Here is a 25,989-nt window from a genome sequence, read left to right on the forward strand (position 1 = left end):
ACGCCTCGCGGGCCGTGCCGGTCCTGCCCCTGCCCGTGCCCCGCCAGCGGCACCGCCGGAGATTCTACTCGAGGGGCTTTCTGAGCCGCCCTTCGCTGCCATGGCCAAGCGGAGCCGACGCCGTGCGCCCCTCGCCCTCTCACCTCGCCCTTCTCCCCCGAAGCACGGCCGGGCCCGCGGGGCCCCCGCGCCCCACGCAGCGGGACCTACGGGGCGGCAGCGGGGCCGGCTCCCGGCCTCTGGCCGCCCCCCGCCGGCCCCGGGAAGGAGGGCGCTGGGCGCGGCGGCCGCCTCCCTCCTCAGCGCCTCCCGCCCGGGGCAGCGCCCGCTCCTCGCCGGGGCGCCGGCTGGGAGCCGCGGGGCCGGAGGGCGCAGGCCATGGCCTACCGGGAGCTGCTGAGGCGCTGGCACCAGGGAGTGCTGGCGGCGGACGGCAGCGACTGGGACGCGGCGTTGGACATCTTCTGCGGCATCGAGGAGCCGCCGTCCAGGATCTGCTTCAACATCGGCTGCGTGCACCTGTGGGCCGGGAGGCTGGAGGAGGCCCTGCGGGTGAGAGGCTGGCGGCGGGCTGGGGCCGGGCTCTGTCTGGGGCGGATGGCGCTTTCCTCACCTTGATTCCTGGGGGATTAGTGCTTGAAGGCACTCTTCTGAGACACCTTTCTCAAACTACTTAAAATCCAGTGCTCCTTACTCAGCGCGTCGGGCTGATAGCTTGGGTGTGAGTGGTGATGGTGTGGGGATAAAACAGGGAGCGCTGCAGCTCTGTGCATCCCTAAGTAATCCCGCACGAGCTAAGATTTCTCCAAAATAAGTTGCTATCCTGGACTACCCTTGTCTTTTGGAAAGTGAACTAGCTACCTGAGAAGTGTGCTGAGATAAACTGTTTCAGCATCTAGCAGCCAGCCTGTCTGCATGTCTCTCTATCAGCAGCCCAACAAAGAGATGTATATAAATACTTTGTCTTAAACAGCACAAAGAGGAGCGCAGGCTGTGCTGGAAGGGGCTGGGGCAGAACTGGGGCAGCACCGAGCAGGGCCATCGCTGCGAGACAGCAGCATGGTGGTGCCCGAGAGCCTGTTTCCAGCCCCAATAAACGGGCACCTATGGGGAAGCAGATCAGTTACGCTTCTGCTTACACCAACGGTTGGTTGTTTATTTTGTCTTTTATAGCACGGTAGAGCAGACAAAGTAAAGTGTGCTGGCTGAGTCATGGGAGAGGCCAGCCACCTCTGCCGAGGAGCACAGTCACTCCTTAATGTCCTGCAACGTATTTTCCCCATTGCGGTGCTGTCCCTGTTTACACAATGTAAGGAAAGTCTGGGGTTGCAGGCTTGATTCATTATCTACACGCCATCTCATTGCAATGGTAAGTGTAGGACACACCTCCTAGCTTTATCAGAAAGGTACTAGTACAAAGCAGAGCGGGAAACCACTTTGAACCACTGCTTACATGCTGTTACCAGCTTTCCTGGTACTTACCTCTACTCAGCTGGGAAACTGGGATCAGAAATACCAATTTGTAGATGCAGTTTGTGAACCCCTTCAGTTTTCTCCCTTTACACGCTCATCACCACAGGCATTTCAAACAGCCAGTTATCAGGGCAAGCTCTGCTCAAGGCAACAGGCTCTGCAGATTACAAAACCTCATGTGGCAAACATGGTTCATTTGTTACTGTCAGTCTGTTTTCCCAAGGAAGGATAAAATCCTGAAGCTTATCTCATACAGAGCCAAGACCTGAAAGGTGACTTGAAGCCATCTCCTGCCCTTCGGCCTGGATCACAGCCCCACATTTCTTAGACAAGACAAGCTGGTCACAAGCCCAGGGATGGCTTCTGCACCCCGCTGGGTACATATGCCCAGACACTGACATAAGAGATCCTAACTGACCCCCAGGATATCTGTGTTTTTCTTTTTAGGCATTCAATAAAACAGTTACCAAGGACAACTCCCTCGCTGTTGGCTACTTTCAGAGGGGGTTCGTTTATCTGCAGTTGGAAATGTAAGTGATGCTCTTGCCTGTTCATTCTCTGGTTTTCTCCTTTTACTAAAAAGTTATTCCTAAAATTCACTCCTCCAGTAATTTTAAGCAGTTCATAAGGTCTGATTTGGCCTTGTAAACCATGTCACACGTCAGCAAGTGTTACCTCCCATTTACACAGGAGAACTGAGAAAATGTGAGCTGCACAACTCCAGGACCCCAGAGCTGGCTAATGTGACATTATTGTCATGCACACACAGAGAAAGAAGCCACTCCTATATGCAGGAGTGATGGGAGATTATATTGCCATCCAGTTTTTCACTGGGAATGAAAATATAATTGCACTAGTTGGTGTGTCTTCGCATGTTATACGCGAGTTTGGCCTTCCCAAAAACACAGTCTGCTGGCAGGCTCATGGATGGTAGTGCCCTGCCCTGGCCTAGAGCTGCTCCCCCTCCAGCTCTTGATCAGGTAACCACTGCACAGCCCTTCCCACATTTCATAGCCTGAAACCTCAGTGGGAACCTGTTTTGATTTCGGTTGTATAGCTGGTATAAATTCAGACTAATCCCCTCCTTATCTTTAGAGTTTCTCCAAACTTCTACTAGCAGTGCTCTGGCCATTCATGTATGCTCACCATCAGGTGATGGAGCTTATGCCATTTGTTAACCTTTGTTCTTTATATTTTCTCATCCTTGGCAATGCAACTGTGCTTCGGGTATCAAAGCCTATTGTTTATCCCAAATAGTAAAATAATGCAGATAATCCTAGAGAAGAGATGCACCGTGTTCATTTTGTATGAACTACCCAATAGGTAGGAACTACCCAATAGGACAGGAAGTTTTGTGGTCACAGGACGACATGTCTGTGGTGCATCTCTCTTCATCTAGCCTTTCAGGAAGAATACATTGCTAGTTTGATTCTTGAACTTCGTATTAGAGTCTTTAGCTTTTTTAAGTCTCAGTTTCACCTGTCATCTCTGCATTGTAGGTACGAAGAAGCTCTCTCTGACTATCAGATGGCCTTCAGTCATCTAAGACAAAATCCCTTCATTGATTACAAGCAGCTGGGGCTGAGGCACATTCTCTATGCATGGGAGGTAAGGGCCAACCTGTCTCAGTCATCTTTCCCCTCTGTTGGGGGTATTCATCGTGTTTTCAGCAGTAGGCACTAGTAACCCAAGAGCTTTTCAAGACAGTACATTAGGACAGTAAGAAATTTCTGTTTGTGCTTTTATAATTAAGTTCCCTTAAAAAAGTAAAAAAAGGTCATACAACAATGTCATCTCTGAAGAGTTTAACAAATTACTGTTTGAAAAGTGAAATTGTTTGGAGCAGATCCCCAGGAATTTGCCTTTTTTTTTTTTTAAGCTTACTTGCATAAATATGCATGAAAGTTAGGTTGAAGTATAGACAGATAGGAAAAAAATTTGTCCAGAATGAAGATTTTTAAAAAGCTCATGTGCACAAAAGCCATCTTTCCAAACGTAGCAACTTGTCTCAAAATTATCTCTGTCTAACCTACATACTGGGCATCAAGCTGCATATTGCTTCTGTAACACTTCACGCTGCAGCTTTTATATTTTTCCACAGAGATGACCTGCCACATCCTGTTCATAAAAGTCTGTCTGAACTGATTATAAATGTTGGTAATATTGAGATTGTAAATGACTCCTTGAAACTGTGCGTGCATTACTGCGAGGGTTCATTTTGTGTTCTGTCCTGAGTTCTTGCACACAGACAGAAAAGTAGATACAGGAAATGAGTATTTAATCCCTTACTCCTGCAAGAGCAGTCATTGTGCAACTCAAATCAAGCATGCCCATGAACCAGTCATTCAGCCTTGTTTAATTTCTGTGCTCATTATACCTGGCAGGAAGAAGCTATCCTTGGCATCTGTAACACTACCCAAACCTTACTGTTTTTAACAGTTTCAGTGCCACAGTACTGCTTTCTTTGAGCTCAGACACACCTAGAAATAATAGGTTCCCTTTAAAAAGCACAGGGCTACAGGAGTGCCCAGTTTCATTAGGAGGAAGTTGGTGCTCTTTGATATGAATATCCAGTCCCTTGCTCCACATGCTCTACGTATTACCAGGATGTGTGCCCTCACGGTGCTGACACCCTGAACTCAGGATCTACATCCTGATTCATTTCTATTTCACTCTGACATCTACCTGCAGCTCATTGTACAAATTATGCAGACAAAAGCCTTCTGCAGAACTGCGCCATCAGCTTTCCCCAGGTACGGCCTCTCAAAGGCTGTATCTGATCCTCTCAAAGCAAAGGAAATTTTGGTGGATGGTTTAGAAATCCTGAGATTTTTTGCCTCTTTCAGGGCTGTAGTACCTCTACTGAGCTGAGTGAAAGCTGCTGCCTTGTCTTTCCAAGAGGGAGTACCTCTGCAGTTCCAATAGGCGTTCAACATGACCATTCTACCCCGAAAGAACAATTTTCTATTGTGATGAAGGAGTGAAGGAAAAGCATCCTACTACCTGCACATCTGTCCCAAGCACAGCTCACATCCAGATACACAAAGCAGTTTACAAACTGATAACCATCACGTAAAATAGTAAGAAATTGGAGGGAGGCTATTTGGCCACACTTCTGTCTTGTAGGCCAGCAGCGTTTCTGTACACTAACTGTTGGCCAGTGACAAGAAGGAAAGAGTTATCGTCCTCTTACTTAAGCATATAAATTGAGGCTTCCTGACACCCAGTTCGTGATACTTCCACACTTTGCCACTTCAGCAAAGAGTGTACTTACATGCTGGGTAACAAGCTACAGCTAACAACTTACGCATTCAGAGCCCACTGCAATGGACAACAATTTTAGTTAAGTTATCCCAAAGCAAAAGAGAATCAGAGTAATTCTGCACAGCAAAAAATATTACCTAGTTACATGCATAAAAGAACCCATGCAGCTTGCCAAGGAAGTCCTCACTGGCTTCTTAGACACGGAAGGAATAAGATCAAAACCTGTGTGGTAGCAGAGTGTTCATCTGCTCTTCGCCATGCCACTCCTTGTCTTGAACAGAACTGGACTGCCAGCTCCCAGCTGGGAGTACAGCTTTTATCTCTTTCCACTCTGATTATGATTTTTTTTTCAGCTGTGCTCCTCACAGTGCCTCTCCTGTAATCAGGGGAGCAGGTTTGTGCTGCTGCCATATTCACAGTGTTTCTGTGCCAGGTCCCTCTTGCTTGGCTGAGCTTTGTAGGTTGCACTGGGTGGTTGCTCAGCTGCAGCCCTCTGAGCAGCAGGCAGACAGCTCTGCTCCCTCCTTGCTGGCCTCAGGTGCTGTACAGCACTGCAGCAGCGCAGTGCCGGCTGCAGCAGTGGCAGGAAGCCAGAGTCACCCTAGACAAGGCTGTCGTGTGGAGACCTGAAGGAAGAACAGCAATGTTGGCCTTGGCCCTTGAGCAGGTGCAGGTAAGACCACGTCTGTGGGCTCCTGGGGGTGTGCCTTTGGCTCAAGATGATAAATCCAAGATAAAAACATGCTAATTATTGTATCTGTTCAGGTTTTCCTGTCAACCCACCTGCTTGGTCTCCTGGGGACAGTCTAAGCCATCTCTGTGTGATGCTCTACCAAATTTCAGCTAATCTAGTAATTCCACAGAAACACCAGAGTTGGGAATTGTGGGATAACCTCTCAGGTTGGGGAGGGTACTTTCTAGTCCCTGCTGTTCAGGAGCTTAGTTATATTCATACGTATACTATAAAACAAGTTGTCTTCTGGAGTGTTTAACTGCAGTACCCCTTCAAGTGCAGATTTTGATGGTCTCACTTTTCATGAAACTGTCTGACTTTTTTGAATCCTTTTGGCCTCAGTGATAATTAGTAGCAGCTCAGACATAAATGGCGATCACATTTAGAGCTTGAATAGAGTGTAATCAAGTTTACGGAGCTGGTTCTAAATAATACTTTTCGGTTAGACTTTTTTATGATCAGGAACAACTTAGAGGTCTCCAATTTACTTTCCCTGGAGGATCCACTATTTTCCTACCTCCATAGGTCCTTATCTTACTTGTATCCTTTCTAAAGATTTCTAAAGATTTATCACTTTTTAAATCTGACCATCTCTTTTAGCATCATGACTGCATTTTACATTAGCATATGATTTACATTTGCTGTTTGCATGATACTCATTGGTTGCATAGACTGACAAAACAAAACCATCAGAAATCAAACTGCTCAGAGATTTTTTTAATAAGCCTTACTCTACTGCCCTCCCTTCCCACCCATCCCATGCTGACAGAGTCAGCCTTTGATTAAACACTAGGCAGTGGCTACTGCACTCTTAATTTTCATGTGCTTGTTAAACCTGAGTGACCTTTTTCAAGTTCACAGCTAGATTTTTTGCTCCATTGTCTTCCTGGAGCTGGTTTCACACACACACAGAAGCTATACTTGCTTTTCACTGCTGCCACATTTCATTTAATATTAACTGATGGTTTTCCTTTATCTTCTTTCCCTGCCCTAGAATCATCTGTTTTTAGAGCCTATGCAGGTTCCCCTTGGAGAATTTTTCAGACCACGGAAGAAGGAAGTTGAACAGCTGGATTCAAAAGATTTCCTGGGTAAACCCAAGGTAAAAGACATGTTTAGATTAAGATTAAGAGCAAGCATATAAAAATTCCACCTCCTGACATCTCCAGAGAGCATTATTGCTGGACACTCCAGCAATCAGTCAGTGCACTAGTGGAGACCCAATGGCAGAACCGTCAGGACTTGCAGCGAGTCAAGGCATCTTAGACACACAAATCAAAATCTGTTAGAATTGACACCTCTTCTATCAAAATCTCACATTGCTGCTAAAAAAAGCTTTGAATCTGAGTCACTTAAACTCTGAAAAAGCTGAGTGTGCTTAGGGAACCTTGTGCTGACAACGACATTTTCAAAGGAGTGCTTTCCTCCAGCTTGCTCCTACTCACTGCTGCATTCCCACTGGGACAAACGTGTGTTCAGGAGACAAATGCTTTGCCACATACTTTAATGCAAGTCAGCAGAGAATTTCTCTGATCCCTTCTGTGCCCAGTGCATTCATCAGAAGTGCCATAGGCCATAGAGCTCTTACATGAATAAAGGAACAGGAAAGTAATTCACTCACATACTTTTGAAGAACTTCGGAACAATGAAAAAAACGGACAAAAACAGCTGAAGCTCTTTTGGGAGTCTAGCTCTCATTTTCCACTATGTGCATGGCCCTACTTTATGAAGGGGGTCTGAGTGGATAATCTTGCAGGAAATCTCTTCATCCACCTTGGATTCACATTTTTTTTCTCCCACAGGTGATCTCGTCCATCATTCCCAATGATGAGTACATTGGCTTTGAACCTCTCAGGCCCCAGGTGAGCAGGACATAGCTGTGAAAGGTGGAATGGAGCAGTCATGGAGCTCCATGTAGGGCTTCAGATCCTAACTCTGTCATGGTAAGAGTGTATGATGAATGTGGTTAAAAGGGGAAGACAGAAAATACCACATGTGAAGGTCTACCCCATTCAGAGGGACAGTAAATAAGACAGTGCCTTTGCTATATTACATGCTGTTATAAATAGATTCTGTTGTTTCCCCCACAGAAACAGGGCTTTTATGAACCCAGTGCTGATGCTGTACGGTAAGTGTTCAGTTCCAGCCTGGTCTAACTCTGCTCTTACTATTTCTGCTCAGAAAGTTGTGTTTTGTCCTCTGATGTCTTTGTTTGAGGACTCTTTATGATCCACAGCCACCTCCCCCAAAGGGTGGGGTGGATACAAAATGCACAAAGGTTTGTGGCTGCGAGAGATACTGCAACTGAAAAGAGTTTGACAGTTCAGTAGCACCTCTTATATAAAGATATCAGGGCAGTTTGAAAGAACTGATTCAATGATTTTGGGATACAGGCAAGAATCATGTGGCTGGGAAATGGGAGCGGAGAGGCTGTAGAACCTGCTCAGGTCAGTGGCAGAGGCTACTCAGCTGTCTAGTCGTAGTTTCCAGGACAAAGTGTGTTCACTACCTGGTTCAAAAATCATGAAAGTCGTTTGGTTTGGTGATCTTGTACCAACAGAACTTCAAGGCTGAATTTAGTCATTGTTTTGATCTGGAAGATGTTTATCATTATTTTCATTCTTTCTTTCCAGAGACCGTGAATCGGGCTACTATCGAGTTTTGTCCAATTATTACCTTGAGGACTCAGAGAAGTTGGCAGTGAAAGCCAACAGTTTGGTCTTTGTGCTAGCAAGAGGAGCGGATGGCTGGGCTACAGCCATACATGACGGACAGGTAAGGGAAACGGAGGGGCTTTCCAGCAGAGACCACAGCCCTGCTGTGAACAGAAGCTCACTGCAGTCCACTGAGCACATCGTTGGGGACCCATTTATAGGACTGCAGAGCTGAGGATGAGTTCAGGAGCTCATTTCCGCAGACCAGTTACTAACCATAGGTGTCTCTGACGCTTGGCTCCCATCAGCTTCTCCCATTCACCTCTGTGCCCACAAGGGCACCTTTGTGGGCATTTGTGCTCTCTACTGTATGGGATGTATGTATTCCTGTGGTGGAATCTGGTAGGATGACAGTCATGAAGGACCACGTTTTAGAGCAGTATTTGTCACCAGGGAGTTCTAACAGAGCCAAGGAGATGGCCTGGTCCCTTACTAGATATAATTTATAAATAGATTGAATAGAAACAGGTAAATATGACAACATGGAAAATTATTTTGTTGACATAAGCCATTTCTCACATCTGTGTAAGTTCTTTGAAAAAGTCAGTGCACACCTGGATTAGGTTGAGCCAGTAAACGTATCATTAGCCTGTATTTCAAATAAATAAATGAAAAGATTGTTCATAAAGCCACAAAAAAAGGGAGCTGGTTAAGCACAAGGGGCAGTGCTTTGAGGACTGATTACAGCTTAAAAGAGAAAAAAAGGGTGGGCATAAATGTACAGGTGTTTTTGTTTGTCTGTTTTTAAGAAAGGATGTCCCAACAGAGAATCTGCTGTTACCTCAGCATTTAGCATATTTTTAAGTGATATTGTAATAGTGGTAGTGATACAGTGCTTCTTAAGGTGATAATGTGCCATGACTGACAGTCAAATCATTCAACATAGCATAGACCTGGAGCTAACAGTGAAGAGCTACAGAAGGATTTGAATATGCTGGTTGACTGGTCAGTAAAGTGTCAGACAAAATTCAAAGTCAAGAAGAGTAAAACATTACACATACTGGAAGAAAGTAAACATAATTACTCTCGGTGATCAGTTGAAATTAATAGCTCTATAGCAGTGATTGATAAGAGTCGCAGGAAATGGGCTGGTACCCCTTGACATCCTTGCTGCTTCTCTCCCTGAGCATCTGTTTTAGGAGCAGGGTGTTGGACATGGGTTGGTGTTTGGTCTGTCACATCACAGCCACTCCAGTAGCCACACTGCTTTCAGCAGAAAAAGATGTAAAAGGACCCTTGGATTTTGTTCTCTGGTTTCTGAGCACAAACCATATGGGATACTGGGCTCATCCCTGGGCGTGCCGTGGGCACATTTGCAATAGGGTGAAAAGGCAACAGTGCTTTGCAAGGGCAGAAGCACTGCAAACTGGTGTTAACAGAAGACAGACTTGATAGGCTGGAGCTGCCACAGCAGCAGCTCCTGTCTCAGTTCTGTGCTTTGTGTCCTACAGAAGCTGCGCATACCGACCTCTCTTCTGGAGCCTGCCTCAAAGATGGATAAAGGGGTGAGCTGACAAACTTGCAACCCAGGGAGAGAGGAAGGGACTAAGAAATACACTCAGGACATTTGTTTGTAAGACTATCACAGAATAGAAGAGTGGTGTAAGGTAAACACAGTGTTTGAGCTCAGACACAATGTTTGAGCTCAGACACCTTAAATGAGGACTAAGTGCTCTTGAACTGGAACAACAGAAGGGTTAAAAGCAGGAAAAAAGCTGATTTTTTTCTATACATCTGATCTCTTTACAGCAAAATGGAGGGGCTTAGACACATATCCAGGCCACAGTGGCTTGTATCACAGGCAGATATAGGTATTGTTGTCTCTTATCTGCAGTGGGCTGATGGATCACACAAACAGGAGCGGCTGCCACAGCGCTCCTGACCAACTGTCACGTTGTTGTCACAATGAGTCTGAGGGCATGAGACGTGATCGTTCAGCCCCCAGCCAGTTCCCTTGATGTCTACAGCCACCAGACTTAGCACAGAAGCGGGTGAGGAGCGTCTGCATGTTCTAGTTTGCCAGCAGAGCAAAAGCAGGGAAATCTGCAGTGGGATAGTAATATCTTAAACAGGCACAGATTTTTGCCTGGAGGCCATGTGCCTAAGCCCTCAACCCTCACCTTTGACTCAGGAAAACTTCCTTCATCTCCCATAGGCACCTCCATACGTGATCTCAATTCTTCTCCATCCAAACCCAACGCAGCAAGGTGTGACTCAGACCCTAGTTGCCTCTGAGAGATTTTTCAAGCTTATGGTTGTTTTAATATTCCTACGATTTTTTCCTCCAAATGAATCCCTGGCCATAGCATGCACTTGGGCATTTGCTTCATGAACTGGTCTCCCTAGGGTTCTCTCTGAGGTTGCACCCTGAAATTTATAACCTGTTGCAGGCTCTGTCCTGAACACTGGCCTTGCTCACTCTCTGGTGTCTTCTCACTCCTTTCTGATGCTGTTCTGTTGCAGAAGATCAGCATTGGGATTCCTCTCCCTCCTGCCCAGGTGCCTCCCAACCGACTCCATGTGAAGCAGACACCAGGTAGTCTCCTGGGCCAAGGACCCGAGTGGGTGTTTTGTGAAGCTGGTGTGCCCAAAGCCCCCAGCTTTAGGGGTGTGTGGAGAGGCTGCCTGTGTGCTAGTGGGTTGCAGAAGATCTGTGTGGGGCCTCTGCTGACTACAGGGTCTGTTTCTGTGCTCTTGTTCTGCAGAATCTCCTGGTGGAGTGAATGCTTCTGCAAATGATGCTGGTTCCCAGACGGGCTTTGAGGTAAGGTGTTTCACAAACTGACGCTGTCACAGCCTCAGGAGGTTGTAAAAAGTGCAAAGATCAGATCCTCCAAAATTCCTGAGCTGCCCCAAAACCACTGGGGAAAAAAAAAACTCCTCCTCTGTCCATTTTGCCATTCCAGAGAGGCCTTTCCTCCACCACTCCCATGTCTGTGACCGTACAGCTTTGTGAGGCAACCCAAAATTGAATTTTACCTGGGCAATGCCCTTTTGCCATCTTCCAATGAGCCAGAAGCCCCAGGCATGGCAGTGCTCTCAGGCACACACTTTGCAGCCTGTTTTGCAAGAGAGAGCAATCTTTGAACTACCTGCAGTCCCTTGCCAGTGTGACATTTTGTGTCCCTGTCAGCCTGGGTACCACAATAATTCACTCACACTAGCTTTCTTCTGGGATGATGTCCTCCAATGCACTTCTTTGTTATTACCAACCACTGTGTGTGATGGAGCTGGAATTGCTCCTCTGTCCGCCTGGGGACAGCACCTCTCTGGCAGTGTCAGCTGCAGATCAGCTCTGCTGCCTTGTCTTTGCTGCCTATGTTTGTAGGGATTTTGGAGTCATTTTTTGTCAGCTGTACTTCTGACGGAAGGCAGCAGGACACGGGGCCTTGGCTGCACCTCTTCAGCTGGCTGGAGGTCTTGGGGCTCTGCTCATATAGGTTTGGCGTTGGGGGTATCTGTGTGATCAGGCCCAGAAACAGGCTTTCTGGGTCACGGGAAGAACATTTGATCCCAGGCTTTGAACACATAGCTCCCCCCTCCAACATTAAGGTCTTCATTTTGATGCTATGAGCTTCCTTAATAACCGGGATGTCCATGCTGCCACATCTCTCTGCAGATCCCAAACACCCAAGGAGATGCTTCATCCGTCCTGGACAGACCAGCTGTGCTGCGAGTGCGTTGCGAGTGCATGGTGGTGGTGAGGGCAGGCGAGGTGCCGTCTCTGCCCGAGCTGCGGGCCCTTCTACGGGAGCGCTTCAGCCAGCAGGCAGAGCGTGGGAGGCTGAGGTAGGCTCTCGGTGTGCATGCCTTCCCTGCAGTGTGTGACAGCAGTGATTTCCCTGAGGACACAGGCAGCTGACTGTGTCTGGTCTCTGGGAACATTTAATTACCATAGAATCATAGAATATCCCGAGTCGGTAGGGACCCGTAAGGATCGAGTCCAACTCCTGGCTCCACACAGGTCTACCCAAAAATTCAGACCATGTGACTAAGAGCACAGTCCAAATGCTTCTTAAACTCCGACAAGCTTGGTGCTGTGACTGTTCCAGTGCACAACAACCCTCAGTGAAGAACCTCTTCCTGATATCCAGCCTGAACCTCCCCTCTCGCAGCTTGACACCATTCCCTTGGGTCCTAATTGGGGTCATTTAACTGGAGGCTCTTTCCAGAGAACCTGTACCAATGGGGGAACAGAAGGAAAAACTGTGTACATATACAACTGCTGTATATTGGATTTTTTGTGCCCAACTCAGCCTTTAAGACACTCTAGGATCAATGCAGAGCAATCTGGGAGTCTGGCCTAAGTGTTAACTGGTCCTGGGCTGAAATCCCACTGACGGCGACACCCCTAGGGGCACACGGGCAGTGCAGTCATGAGAGGTTAGAATCTACCCCTCAAGTAAGTGTCTAAGGAGGTGAATCTCTTCCTAACAGTGCCATTTCTGCCCACTGAGCATGCAGGATGGCCCCGTGTCATTGTGCAAGGTGATAAGCTGGAGCTGGTTTACAAAGTGAGCTTTGGAGACTGAAGGTGGTAGATGGCTAGAAATACCTCAAAGCTTGTCTTCAAATCAGATGATTTGAGCCATGTTAATGAACCCTTGCAGCTACAGGCATTCGGATGGCAAAGAACTGGGTGCAGTTTCAGGAGAGGAAGATCTAGGGAAGATGTGGCAGCAGCTGACAGATGGCAGGCTCACCCTCTGCTGCCAGGTACGTGGGCCATGACAAGCTTCTCTGCTGTGCTGGACTCTAGTCTCTGCCTTGCAACTTCCATTCTGACTTTCTGCTCTAGGACTTGGACTCCCACTCAGGCAGACCCATCCTCTACCGGATGCTGGCTCAGCACGCTTACCCTGCACAGGGACCAGGGGACCTGGAGTTCAGCAAGGGCGACATGCTGGATATTCTCTCTGAAGGTAGCTCTCCAGGCCTGTCTGCAGGCTGTCCCAGGCCAGGCTTTCAGAGTGTGATGCAGGGAAGGACTGGGGAGTGCATGGCTTCTCCGATGCTGTTTCAAGCTTGTGCCCTCAGGATGTGCAGACTAGCGCTGGGTTTTGCCCAGAGTTAAATTCCAGCCATGAAAACTCTCCCTAATCCTGCTCCTAGGGGTCAAAGCTAATCTTGCTTCTTTATGTTTCCCCAGTGAATGAGGAGTGGCTTGAAGGACACTGCAATGGCAAGACTGGCATCTTCCCCAAATGCTTTGCAACCCAGACCAATTGTGGTGCTACCTTCCCATAGGGAACAGGAGCCTTCTCCAGCCTGACTGCACATGGAGCCCACTGCCATCAGTCCTGTCTGCCAGGGGTAGGAGACACCAGTACCAGCTCATTTGGCCACAGCCAGCCTAGCCAGGAGCTCTGAACAGGAGATGACCGCCACAAACAGATCCCATGGCGTCTGTTCCAGCAATTTGACAGCATTTACTATGGCCTGTTCCCAGATATGACATTTTTACCTCTGTGCTTCCACTGCCAAAGATTTGCTTGTACGGGGCAGAGAGAGGAGGGAAGAATCTGATGTTTGGCTATGGGAAACGTCCGTGCAGCAACCAGAGGAGTCTGCCAGAGCTCAGGAGCTCAAACTACAGGGTGGGAAGATTCTCCTTTGCATGGAGGAATTCACCCCATCTCCCTTGCTGCTAAAGTTCAGGCTGGGAAGGCTGAGCCTTACTCTAATGAAGCAAAGGGAAGCTGACTGTGAGCAGGAGGCAGAGCACTCCCTGGGGCCCTTGTCCACATATTCTTATCTGCACTAGAGAGAGCTGCTGCTCTTTTGGAAGGCTTTTGTAACTATTTTGCAGTGGGGTATATGGGACAACACCCTGGGTTAGGACCATCATGGATCTGCCGGAGCCAAAGGGCTCTGATCATTTATTAGGCCAGATGCCTTTGATTTTTTTTTTTTTCAAGCCCTTAAAAAGTCCTACCTGGATTTTACTGCTGTGTGGACAGGGGTCTTGCAGTGCAGAGGAGAGGTAGCTGTGGAAACATCCCTGCTCACAGCAGCCCTGGGCTTTGTCAGAGGCTTGGAGGGATTGTGGAGGGGTCTGGCTGGGCAGTGCAGCACTGGGCTGGTAGCTGTAGCTTGAAAAACTGAAATGACTGTCTGGTTCCTGCAGCTGAGATGGTCTGGGCTCTGCTGATGTAGATAAAATACTCAAGTGCCTGGAGCTGCAACGTGCTGTGGATTAAGTGTCTGACAAAGCTGAGCTATATAACTTGAATATAAAATAAACTCTGAGCCAGAGTTGGCAGTTCTTAAATCAAGTTCTGATTGTATTTTTCTGCTAAGATATGCCAGTAAATATCTTAAGGACAGCTGTCAGTCAGTCTGTCCTTGGAAAGATTTTCTGTCATATGCTACAAAAATCTTGCACATCTTGCACAGGGCAAGATAAAGAAAATGTCAGTCCTCCTTAGCGTTTAGGTGGTCACCACTGCTCTCCAGCACCCATTGCCTCCCATGGCTGCAGCTGGCTGGCTGCTGGGAGAGCCAACCCGCGAGGACTGGAAATGCCAATGGGTGGAAACTCTGCTAGGCCGGTTAGCAACCTTTGTGTTTGCAAAACAAAAAGAGGTTTATTTCTAGTTTGAATTTATATGGCTTCATCTTCTAGCCACCTTGTCTCGGTTGGCCTTTGTCAGCCTGATTGAAGACATTCCTGGAGTCAGGTATTTCTTCCTCTTAGAGGTGCGTAGGGAGCTCAAGATGCCTTTGCCATCTTTGATGCCTTTACAGAGGTGGCTCAAGCGGGCCTCCAGAGCAGTGGAGGTGAGTCTAATGCCCTTCAGCATCTTCCCCTTCCACCTTCTCTTGCACCACTTTCCCTGTCTAGTTTAGTGGGCAGGGTGCCCCTAGCTTGGATACTGGGAGCTACTTGGATTTCCAGAAACACTGAAGGAGAATTGCCAACAGGCCCACAACTATGGCCAGCACAATGAAGGAGATGGCACCTGCCCACAGACTGGGCTGGTGCCCCTTGAGGTGTTCCAGAGGCTCCGTGGGGATCATGTTGGTGAGGTTCAGCATGAAGCCCAGCGTCCAGCCGATGTCTGCGTTTGCCGCCTGAGGAGACAGAGCAGAGGAGATCATCAAAATGTGCCTCTCCCAGGTAGTAAAGGACTCCCCTTGCTTTGGTGCAAGGGACTGGTGGGTGCCTCTCCGAGGAGCTGCCCCAGCTGTGATTTCGTACACAGACCTGGCAGGGGCAAACCTGGTCTTGGCAGCACCATTTACACTGAGAGCTTTGCTCTCCCCCTTTCTCAAGGGGGAATTTGGACATGTTCAGTTTTAGATAGGTCATGGGACCACCATCACCTGTCTGATGCTTGCGTGTGTTCTACCCAAAATCAGAGATCAAAGTGGCCAAATCCTGCTCTGCATCCCTCTGCCCCCCTTAAAATTAGCTTACATCCACACCAGAGTACATAAGAGCTGGGGGCAGAGGTTTGGGGGCAGGCAGGAGTGAGTGAAGCTGTGCTGGGTGCCTGAGTGACAGGCATGAGGCAGGGACACGTTTCTGGTTCAGGGGACTCCAGGGCTGCTGCTGCTGAATGTGTCCTCGGGCCAGGGTAAAGATGTGGCCACAGCCCCCCGTCCACTCCTGCTGCCCCACAGGGCTTTTACCTTCTGTGTGAAGTGGATGCTGCTCCATGTGTTTTCATCGAACTTGTAGCCATCAACCAGCAGCGTCAAGATATAAGTCGCCACGGAGCAATATGTCTGTAGGTATTGGTCCTGCGGGAAGGTCTCTACCAGCTGCGGGGCCATCAGGGGCCATGGTGCAATGAGGAATGAAAGAGATGTTCAGAAACCCTCCCTGGCCCAGGGAACAGCAGGGCATGTGCTTTCTGGGCAGAGCTTTGGGACAGGGCAGGCACAGGGCTCCTTGCTGCCCTGTACGGGGCTCTCACCTCTTGCCAGGTCTTGTTGCAGAAGGCCCGAATCGTGGTGTTGACATGGGTTAAAGACTGTTGGTTGGTCAGGTTCAGGAAGTGGAAGGCGTAGTAGAACCCAGCAAATGCCTGAGGAAGAAGGGGTGATGGTGAAAATGACATCTCCCTCCTCACCCAAAGGAAGGCTTCTTTTCACAGCCCCTCTGGGCTGGGGTCAGCACTGCCATCCCTGTCCCACAGGAGTGGGATGACAGGAGATCAGGAGGGCTGCCTGAGCCTGTGGCAGAGCATCTCACTGCGACTGCTTGGGCCAAATCCTAGCGTAAGGCCTGGCCCAGGGGACCTTCTGTCTGGGGACAGACAGATTTCCATGTAATCCCTGGGGTTCTGCATGCAGCACCCACTTGATGATCTACCACAAAGACCTGGAGCTGGTGGATGAGCCCTGGGACTGCTGCTTGCATGTGGAAGCCTGGCCAACTCAGACTTGTTCCTTGAGAACAAGATCTTCCATTTCTCTCAGACAGGGCTGGGACTTTGCAAGAAACAGAAGCCACTTCCCACCTTAGGAGGAGAGGTTTGCAGATGGGACTGGCTTTGGGGACCCCTCTCTCCTTACCGCCTCCCACAACCAGCAGTAGAGGAGACTCCCACCCGCCGTCCTCCCCACACCACCACCGTGGGGCTGGAGGCTCCTTACAAAGAACTGTCCCCGCACGGGCGGCTGATAAACCTCGTTGAACCCACACGTCCTGTTGGTCCCACAGGTGAAGTTGAAGAGTTTCTGCATAGCAGCGCTGCACGCCGCTGGGTCCCCTGTCCCCGTTACCATGAGGACCTGTGCGGGGCTGGGTGTGCTCGGTGCGGTGACACAGGGGCTGTTGTAGAGCTCTGCCATGGTGACGTTCTCCTGGTATCCCCTGGGGTAGCAGGGGTGCGATATGTGCTGGGAAGACAGGTTGCCCTGGAGAGAGAGGGAGGCATTACCAGTGCTCGGTGTGGGATGCCAGTAAGACCCTACCCCACAGCTCAGCCTGCGCTTACATCCTCCCACAAAGCAGGATCTAGACCCTCCTAGGCTCTGATTTCTCCCCTCCTAGGATTTGAGGAGAAGCAGAATCCATCCTTTGGATAACTTTAACCTGCCTATGACTTGTGCTGGTCCTGCCATTGACCCTGCTGTTGAGCTGGGCTGGAGTGGCAGTGCCACTGTCAGCCACTGCCTCCCTGTGAGGCTGAAACCTGCTCCTGAGTGCAGTGTACACACTCTGCGTGTGCAGAAAGGTTGTTCTTGGCATCTGGTTTGTCCCCACAGCATCTCGCAGGCCCTAACCCAGGAAGGACTGAAGGTGTGTTCTATCTGCACACTTCTCAAGCATCTCCATCTCTAATGGGATTGGGCTGTGCCCTCCACGGGAAGCGAGGGGGGAGGACACTGGTTAGTAGTGGAGCAGTGTGCAGGAGAGGGTGTTGGAAATCCTCTTTGGGGCAGAAGTCAAGGGGGCAAATGAATTTAATCCCCATTAACAGTTACCATGTCTGCACTGAGTCCTGTGGAGTCTCAGCTCCCCACCCCACCTGCTCTCTTATTTAAGGGCACGAAGACTGGAGGCTCAAAAATCCTAGCCAGGAGGTGCCAGATCATGTCTGTGGGTGACTGGGCTCCCTGTCCTCTGCTACCTGGATGTTGCATCTGTTGTTCAGTGGCCCTAAGAACCTGGTGGCCTTTTGAACCACTGGAATTAAAATGAAGCTGACACCTGGAAACCACCCAGGCAAGGAAATATCTCATGCCCCTATCACTGGGAACAGGGAAGAACCTAAAGATACAGCTGGGCTAGGGAAATGATGAACAATGCCATTACGTGACAATAAAGGGGCAGAAGGGAGCCCTAGCAGGGAACCAGCACCACCTTCCACCTAAATCTGAGAATTTTTTCATTCAGTACATAAAGTCTAAGCTTTTCCCAGGTTCTTGAATTTGTGAAACTTCTCTGTTCCCTGACACACGTCCAAATTTTTTGGAAGATATTTTTCAAGGCAATGGGAAAAGGTTCAGATCCTGTTTACCAGTGACTGCGATACCTGGTGGAGATCTGCCATTAGCATCTTCAAGGCCTGCGTCTGCCCATAGCAGAGGTAGCTGTGGGTGTAGAGCGAGTAGTTGGTGCCATACAGCCTGAAGAGGACAGATGTGTTTTTGTCCTCAATGGTGACTCCGGGCTGGAAGGTTATTTGTGTTGAGGCACCTCCAAGGTCCAGAGCTCCCAGAACCTCCGTGCCCTGTGGATGTTCCCATTTTTCTGCAAAGGAAAACTAGCCCCATAAAATGGCAAGTGTTAGTGTGAATTGAAGGAAATCATAGTCCCTGTCCCTTCCCTCAAGGTTTTGTGGTTTAAAAGCCCCGGAGAAAGGTTCCACATTCTGTGTCCCTGTTTAACCCCTCGCTGCCCACGTCCTCCTCAACCCACTTAGATCTCCATGTAGCGTTGAGGTCCAGCCCCTTGGCTACTGCATAGCAGCTTGGATCCAGGGACTTTGAGGAGCGAAAGCGTAGCTGGGCTGAGCTGGACACAAGATCCTCCTGCCTCTGAGTTAATCATGTCAGTAGAGTCAAAGGTGCAGTTCACGACAGGCCACATTTGTTTGGGTAACTATTGCCCTAAAACAACATTTTTCTCTCCTCTGGGAATAAAGAAACCTGGCCATAATTCAGACAGGGATACACAGGCTGCATAACCCCCATGCCCTCTCCTCTGGCCTGCACCTTGATGAGCGTATCCAGCAGGTAGTTGACGGTGATCCAGCCAAAGGAGCCTTCCTCGTTCCCTGTGAGGATCTGAGCTCCACGGAAGTCCACAGGGTACTCTTGAATGGCCTTGGTGACCTCAGCGAAGACCTGATCAGCTTTTGTGCTATTTTGCTTCCTGCAGAAGGAGATAAACTCCACATGGAGAAGGAGGCAATTGCTGGGGAGTTTTCAGGGCAGAGCTAACAGTTAAAAGGCTGCTGTCTGCTGCAAAGTAATGGAACTACTCGGAGAGAGGGCACATGCCCCATCCATCCACCGCTCTACCTGTGGGCTGTCTCTTCTTCAAGCCACCAAATCACTAAACTGATGCATTGGGAGTCCTCCTAAAAATGCTGCCCGCAGGCTCTGCCTGAGCAGATGGGAAGGTAAATACAAGGCTGGAACACCTCTCACATGAAGAAAGGCTGAAACAGTTGGGGTCATTCAGCCTGGAGAAGAGAAAGCTCTGGAGAGACTAAAGCGGCCTTTCATTATATAAAGAGGGCTTATCAGAAAGACGGAGGAAGACTTTATACCGGGGACTGCAATGACAGGACAAGGGGCAATGGTTTTAAACTGAAAGAGGGTAGATACAGATTTGATGTAAGGAAGAAAATTTTCACAATGTGAGTGGTAAGACACTGGAACTGGTTTCCCAGAGAAGTTGTGGATGTCGCATTGCTGAAAGTGTTCAAGGCCAGGTTGGGCAGGGCTTTGAGTAACCTGGTCTGGCGGGAGGTGTCCCCGCCTATGGCACGGGGTTGGAACTAGGTGTTCGTTAAAGGTCCCTTCCAACCAAAACCATTTTGTGATTCTGTGATTCTAAGTCTGGTAAAGGAGGTTCCTCTTCCTTCAGGGCACTGTCATACTGCTGCTGGTGGGGGTTTTTGGGCTTTCCCCATGGGCACAGTGAGTCATGTCTGTTGGACACCCCCAGCAGGCTGCAGAAATGGATGCTCTGCTCATTGCCATGGTCTGTCCGGGCAGCAGCCCCCAAACCCCCTGCCTCCGCATCCCAGCCTCATGCACCAGCTAAGATTCAGCAACGTGTGGTGGGGCAGCGCCAGTACCTCAGCAGCCGCATGCCCGCTGTGGCCCCCAGGTAGGCAGGGGTGTCCCGCTGCTGCTCTGCAGGGATGATCGTCATGGCCTTGTCCAGGCAGGGCTTCAGGCTGGCTCCAGCCCCAGCAGGGTCATCTGCGTAGCTGGAGATGCCAGATCCTGCAAGACAGCACCCCCTGATGGAGCCAGCCCAGGAGGGATGTGACAGGACAATGGGGGACATATCCGCCCAGACAGCCTAGAAGCCCCCAGGTTTTTTCTCCATGTACCCAGATCAGGCATGCCCTTGCCAAGGGTGTCCCTAGAAGGCCACCGCTCAGAGCTGGTTTGCCTGGAGGTGGCACATGTGCCACGGCCACGGCATCTGCAGAGACAGGTGGTGAGCTCCTGTGATGCTGAGTGCATGCTTAATCCCAGGGAGGCCAAACAGCAGGAACATAGCCATCCAGTCCCGCAGCACTTGGTTAACAAACATCGTGGTTCCTTATCTCCCCAGGGGAGGGGGAAGCTCTCGTTTGTCTTGCTGGGAGGACGTGCGGAGCTGATATGCACCCATGGAGGTGCTCTGTGTGCAGCTCAGTGCAAATAAAATCTTTCTATTTTTAGAGGCTGGTGCCAGAACTGAGCACCCAGCATGGTCCTGTGGTGGGTGGGGATGGTTAATACCACTATTTACCTTCCCCTGAGTTCTGCATTACAGTATTGTCACTAGCCCAATTGCCCTCTCCCTTACCCTTTGCCCTCCACCAGACCTTTGCTTTGGAGCAGTTAACCAGTAACTGCCACACTGCAGCCACAGAGCCTTGATTTGACATCAGGGCAGGCTCTGCAACCTCTCACCCCCTTGCCCAGGCACTGTCCCCTAGCCCAGTGGCCTTCGCCAGTCCCAGCCCAGCTCATTGTACCATCTACCTGGCCCTACCCACAACAGCCACCACTGTCGGGCACCGGGACCCACCAGCTGCGGCGTCCCCAGGCAGAGCAGAGGCTGGGCAGAGGGGCAGACCTGTCCTGGCACACTCACCATTCACGGTGCAGGTTTCCACCTGGCTGACAATGCCTGTGCCATTCTCCTTGTTCGCAGGCCACTGGTAGATGTAGAGAGCTGTGTGCGTGGAGCCAGCGTCAAACACCATTCCATACTGGGGAGGCAGAGGGGACACGAGGTGACAGGGGGTGCAGAGCACCTTCAGCTGGCTGCAGAGCTAGGATTGCTGCAGGAGAGCTGGCAGAGCTCCCTGTGGGCACGGGGAACTCAAGTGGCAAAGCAAAGAGCATCACCGGAGCAGGCAAAAGGTAACATTGCAGTCACCAGCTGTATCGGAGACAAGGCTCCATCACAAGCCCTGGGAGCCAGCAGGGAAGGTATCTTGGTGCTCTGCGAGGAAAGGACCGCATGTGCTGTCAGCAAGAAAACCGTGGCACACCCACGTGGCATGCCAGCCTGCATGGCCATTTGTCCCCGTCTTGGTGACAAACAGCACAGTCTGCCTGAAGCATGGGGAAAATCTCCTACCAAGGGTTAGCCAACACGCAAGTGAGAGCAGGTAGCTGAGCTCCTGCCAAGGACCTTACCTTAGTGCCGGGAGGCAGAAACACATCCTTCACATTTACGGCACTCAGTATGAGGGCAATGATACTGAAGACACAGGTGGCTGCTAGGAGACCTGCAATGACCTTGGCTTTGTACTCCATTCCTCCTCCAACCTGCAAGAACAGCCCCAACCCCCAGCTTAGCACACCTGCATTTGCATGGCCAGTTTTGAAATGCAGATGTCATGGATGGAGATGGGACCTGTCAAGATAGAGCTTCTCCCATGTACTGAACAAGGGCTCGAAGCCATTCTCAGAATCACAGAGTCACGGCACGGCTGAGGCTGGAGGCACCTCTGGGTCCCTCTGGTCCAAGCCCAGCAGGGCCTCCCAGAGCAGGGTGCCCAGCAGGAGGGCCCTGAAGATCTCCAAGGAGGGGACTCCACAACCTCTCTGGGCAGCCTGTGCCAGTGCCCTGTCACCTGCACGGCACAGCAGTGCTGCCTGGTATTCAGGTGAGGCTGGAACTCTCCTGTGCTCCAGGTTGTGCCCATTGCCTCTTGTCCTGGCACTGGGCACCACTGATGAGAGCCTGCCTCTGTCCTCTGTGGTCTCCCTCCAAGCATTTCTAGGCACTGATGAGACCCCCCCGGAGCCTCCCCTTCTCCAGGCTGAGCAGTCCCAGCTCTCTCAGCCTCTCCTCACAGCAGAGGGGCTTCATCTTCATGGCCCCATTCTGCAGTGTCCAGCTGCTCTTATGGGAGGCCCTTGTCACCAAGACACCCTGTCCTTCTGAGCCCTGCCTCCCTGGGGGATTTTCAGATGGGATTTTTCAAGATAGGCAGTACTCAAACTGTGTGGAAGGTGAGGATCTCCCTTTCCAGCAGCAGCAGTAGGGAAGTGGCTAACACGAGACCCAGGCTGGCAGCAGGACCATGCCCTGGTAGGTTCCCAGTGGGGCTGTCCCCTCTGGGGTGCAGAGCCACATCCCTCTGGCACCCACGTGCTGCCATCAGACCCTGCACCCTCACACAATCCATCCCACAGACTTGGGACCATCAGGTCACATAAAATAGAACAGTCCAGATGGAAGGGACCTGAAAAGATCATCAGGTCCAAATTTCCCCAAATGTCATAGGAAAGGAAGCCTAAATGAAATTATGTAGCACCCTGTCAAAGTGCATCTTGAAAACCTCCAGTGATGGGGATTCTACTGACATCTGTTGCTCAACAGTCTCAGACTGCCCTAGGATCCCTCTCCATGCAGGGGAACAGCATCTCCATCAACATGTCTTCTGTCTGCTCCAGCTCCCCTTGGCTCTTGGTGATTCTGCAGCAGGAAAGCAGACACACGGGGGTGGTGTCCAGGCTTGCAGGCGATCGATGCTCCAAGTTCTCCCGCAGCCCCTGAAGGGTGCCAGAGGCAGAAAGCTCCCTCTGATCTGGGCACACACAGCCACGCTAGCCAAGCTGGCATGCTGATGGTCACAGGAAGGCAAGGCCAGCGAGGCACTGAGGAGCCCGTGGGAAATGGATTGGGCCTTATGCCTCCCCTCGCCTGGCCAGAGCTCAGCTCCCAGCAGGATCAGCCCTGAGGCACCAGTAAGAAATTGCAGCAGAGAAGCAAAGCCCAAGGGCCTGGTTCTCCACAGCAGCCTCAGCGCACAGCAGGTGACACGTTCACGTGCTCACCACCCTGAGGCCACCCCAGGTATGCTTTTCTACACACACAGCTCTCCCTCCTCCTCCTGCATCAGCTTGCTCCGCAGCACCAGCACACGCAGCGTGCCGGCAGGGAGCGAGGCTGACCTCCAGCTGCGGCATCAGGCTGCGAGCCAGATCGCAGCCACGCGACAGATGCCCCGAGCGCCCCAGACACAACCTAGAGAAGTGGTCTGACCCAGATGGTGCTTCGGGGGGCACCTCGGGGTGTGCACTTGGCTATGTGGTTCTCCCAAGAACACACAAAAAATTCCCTCGCCCTTCAGACTGGCCGGATCAGCAGTTTCAATAGGAGAGAAAAAGATCTTTGGCAAAGTCACAGGAGATGCTGATTCCTGTTTCAGTCAGCATCTCCAGTGACAAACAAGGGTGACCAGTGCCCTGTGTGACATCAGATGTATAATGATGGGTGACAGCTGTTCTCTTCTGTTCCATGTCACGGCATATGGGACACAGAAACCTTTATCAGGTTTCCGTTAACAGGAAACATTTATCAGACCTTATCCAATACCCCAAAGCCCTGCCCTGTATGGTAACAATAGAGACATGTAAGATGGCGATGAATTCCTGTATTGTCACATCTCCAGTCCTATTAGCCCTGCTGGAGTCCGCACAGGTGTAACTGTGTTATTGGGCTGTACCTTCCCTTCTCCGGGTTATAGAGCAAATAGAAAAGTCCCTATCCCAGCACGCATCATGGAAAATCCTGTCCCAGCCACTGTGTGATGGTAATAAATTGCACGGTCTTGTGTGCGGGAGCAGGTGCAAAACTACCTCCACCTGTTCTTGGAAGGGACTAAATTCCATTTTTTCTTGGTAGCAGGCAACACCCAAAGGCTGAGCCTGCAAGGCCAGGGGATGAGAGCAGGGCATGGGGAAGGAGCCCTGCAAGCGGAAAACAAGGAGGGAGGGATGTGAGAAGCCGATGGATCTGCCCTGTTTTTCAGTGGCACCTCAGGGCTGGCCAGGTGCCCGTATCTGCTGCTGTACCTGGCACGGCGCTCTCAGGGAGCAGGTTTGGGGCACAAGCAGAAGGGAAAGAAAAGCGGTGATGCCCCCAGAGCAAAGGAAGAAGCATGCTGCTGCACAGCTCAAGCAGTAATGCCCAGATGTTTCAGCAAGCAGAAAGTTTGCAGCTGTGCACACTGCTTGGGCTGCTCTTGCACTGGTTTGTGTATGACCAAACACAGAGAAGTGATCTGCCAACAGCTGCAGGGCAGCATCTTGCAGCGTCCCTTGAGGGAAGGGAGGGAGGGAGGAGGGGGAGCCTCAAAATTAAGGAGAAAAGTCTCGCAAGCACTGTTGGATCTAAACTGTGTGTTGCTCGGGAGAATGGAAATCAAACCTCCCCACCGTGCACGTGTGGGATTCGGATGTCAAAAATTTCTTAAAGTTATATGAAAGGGGGTGAACGCGCACGCTGGGAGCATCCCTGCCAGGCAGAGTGGTCCCGTGCCTCCCATCCCTCCCACCAGCGTGGGGGCTCAGCGGGGCCCTCCACATCCCCTCTGCACCCCGTACCGTGGGCACCTCGAGCAGCGAGCAGCGACCCGGTGCCCTCCCGCTCACCTCCCCAGCCCACAGCACGTGTTTATCCCCAGCGTCTGGCTCTGCTGCTGGCCAGAGCGCCCCAGCAGCTCTCAGCCCCCTGGAGCAAAGCCTCCTGGAGGGGTGCCCCGGCCCCCTCCCCTGCCCGCAGCTCACCTGGGCTGCTCCCGGCACAGGGCCAGGCTGCCGCTCGCCTCGGTGTCAGCGCGTACCTGGAGTGCGGCGCTCAGTGCCTGGGACAAAGGCTGCCCCGGAGTCCCCCGTACGGCCCTCCCCTTGGCCCCAGACCAGCAACCTGCCCAGGAGAGCGCTCGTCCAGGAGGCAGCAGGGCTGAGGCTGGGGAGCCCGGGTGAGAACAGCACCTGGCATTAACCACTTTGCTGCTGGAGGAGAGGCTCTGCCGCCGAGATCTCCGCCTTTGTGGGTGGTTTGGGTCCGCACATGCCTGGCAGTGCTGGCGGGGCTCGGCAGGGCTCAGCTCTCCATGACTCCCACGAGAGCCCCAGCCCTCCCCTCTGCACCTCGAGGAAGCCACCAGGACCAAGACAGGAGCTGAGATCTGGGAGAGGGGATCTGCCCCACGGATATCCCTGTCCCACCCCTGCTGCATAAACACGCTGCAGGGTAAGGCATGGGCCAAGCCTGTCACCCTGCACCCCAGCTGCAGAGGTCCCCAGGGCAGAAACATGAGGGACCCAGCAGGTGGGGACCCATCCTCACGGCCAGGGACACACAGTGGAACGCGTCCCCACTGCCAGGGACCTGCCACCATAGCCAGGCACCCACCTGTCTCCACGGACAGGGACCAGTCCCCATGGACGGGGTCCTCTCTGTCCCCACAGCTGGGCTCCACCGCCAGCATCCCATTCTCCTCGTCAGGGACCCGTCTGCCTCCGCGGCCAGGCAGACCCATCCCCGTGCCGAGGGACCCATCCCGGCAGCCAGGAACGCAGCTGTCCCCGGGGCCGGCACCCGTCCCCGCAGATCACAAGCGGCCCCCCCCCCCCCCCGTGACCGGAGTCCCCTCTGGCCCCGCGGTGAGGCTCCTGCCCGTCCCCACGGCCGGAGGCCCCGTTCCCGGCCCCGCAGCGCCCCGCTCCGCGCCGCGCACCCCCCGCAGGCCGCCCGGGGCGGGTCCCGGCCGTCCGAGCCCTGCGCTTTCGCTTTGCCCGCGGGCCCCGCCCGAGGCCCCGCGCGGCTCCGGACCCCCGGGACGGGCCGGGGCGGCCTCGCGGAGCCCATCG

At 51.5% G+C, this 25,989-nt stretch overlaps 2 protein-coding genes across 3 annotated transcripts; one reads left to right on the top strand and one right to left on the bottom strand.

The window, feature by feature from the left end:
* Positions 1-257: 257 nt before the first annotated feature.
* On the top strand, positions 258-14,459 carry NOXA1 (NADPH oxidase activator 1). The gene is made up of 15 exons (XM_083807619.1): positions 258-552; positions 1,921-2,003; positions 2,973-3,081; positions 5,276-5,410; positions 6,465-6,572; positions 7,273-7,332; positions 7,561-7,598; positions 8,104-8,245; positions 9,636-9,689; positions 10,648-10,720; positions 10,890-10,948; positions 11,804-11,973; positions 12,795-12,900; positions 12,983-13,106; positions 13,334-14,459. The coding sequence occupies exons 1-15, from the start codon at positions 379-381 to the stop codon at positions 13,429-13,431; spliced, it is 1,533 nt and encodes a 510-aa protein (XP_083663745.1). The 5' UTR covers positions 258-378; the 3' UTR covers positions 13,432-14,459.
* LOC310884968 (ectonucleoside triphosphate diphosphohydrolase 8-like) lies at positions 14,441-25,987 on the bottom strand (the record flags this gene model as incomplete). 2 transcript variants are annotated; one of them, XM_083807604.1, is made up of 10 exons in its annotated part: positions 14,441-15,258; positions 15,820-15,951; positions 16,107-16,217; positions 16,789-17,052; positions 18,174-18,404; positions 18,856-19,015; positions 19,950-20,100; positions 20,966-21,083; positions 21,517-21,648; positions 25,532-25,987. In XM_083807604.1, the coding sequence occupies 10 exons, from the start codon at positions 25,985-25,987 to the stop codon at positions 15,067-15,069; spliced, it is 1,947 nt and encodes a 648-aa protein (XP_083663730.1). In that variant the 3' UTR covers positions 14,441-15,066. The 2 variants fall into 2 exon arrangements, with proteins under 2 accessions (XP_083663730.1, XP_083663731.1); XM_083807605.1 differs by having other exon boundaries at positions 24,901-25,721.
* Between the last annotated feature and the right edge of the window lie 2 nt (positions 25,988-25,989).

The sequence above is a fragment of the Anser anser genome, assembly GCF_964211835.1.
Source record: "Anser anser genome assembly, chromosome: 21".
NCBI classification, from domain to species: domain Eukaryota; kingdom Metazoa; phylum Chordata; class Aves; order Anseriformes; family Anatidae; genus Anser; species Anser anser.

Coding starts and splice junctions, on each gene's coding strand:
- NOXA1 (XM_083807619.1), top strand. CDS start 379: ATGGCCTACCGGGAGCTGCTGAGGCGCTGGCACCAGGGAGTGCTGGCG. Junction 6,573..7,272: donor ATTTCCTGGGTAAACCCAAG/GTAAAAGACATG, acceptor TTTCTCCCACAG/GTGATCTCGTCCATCATTCC. Junction 12,901..12,982: donor GGCTCACCCTCTGCTGCCAG/GTACGTGGGCCA, acceptor TTTCTGCTCTAG/GACTTGGACTCCCACTCAGG.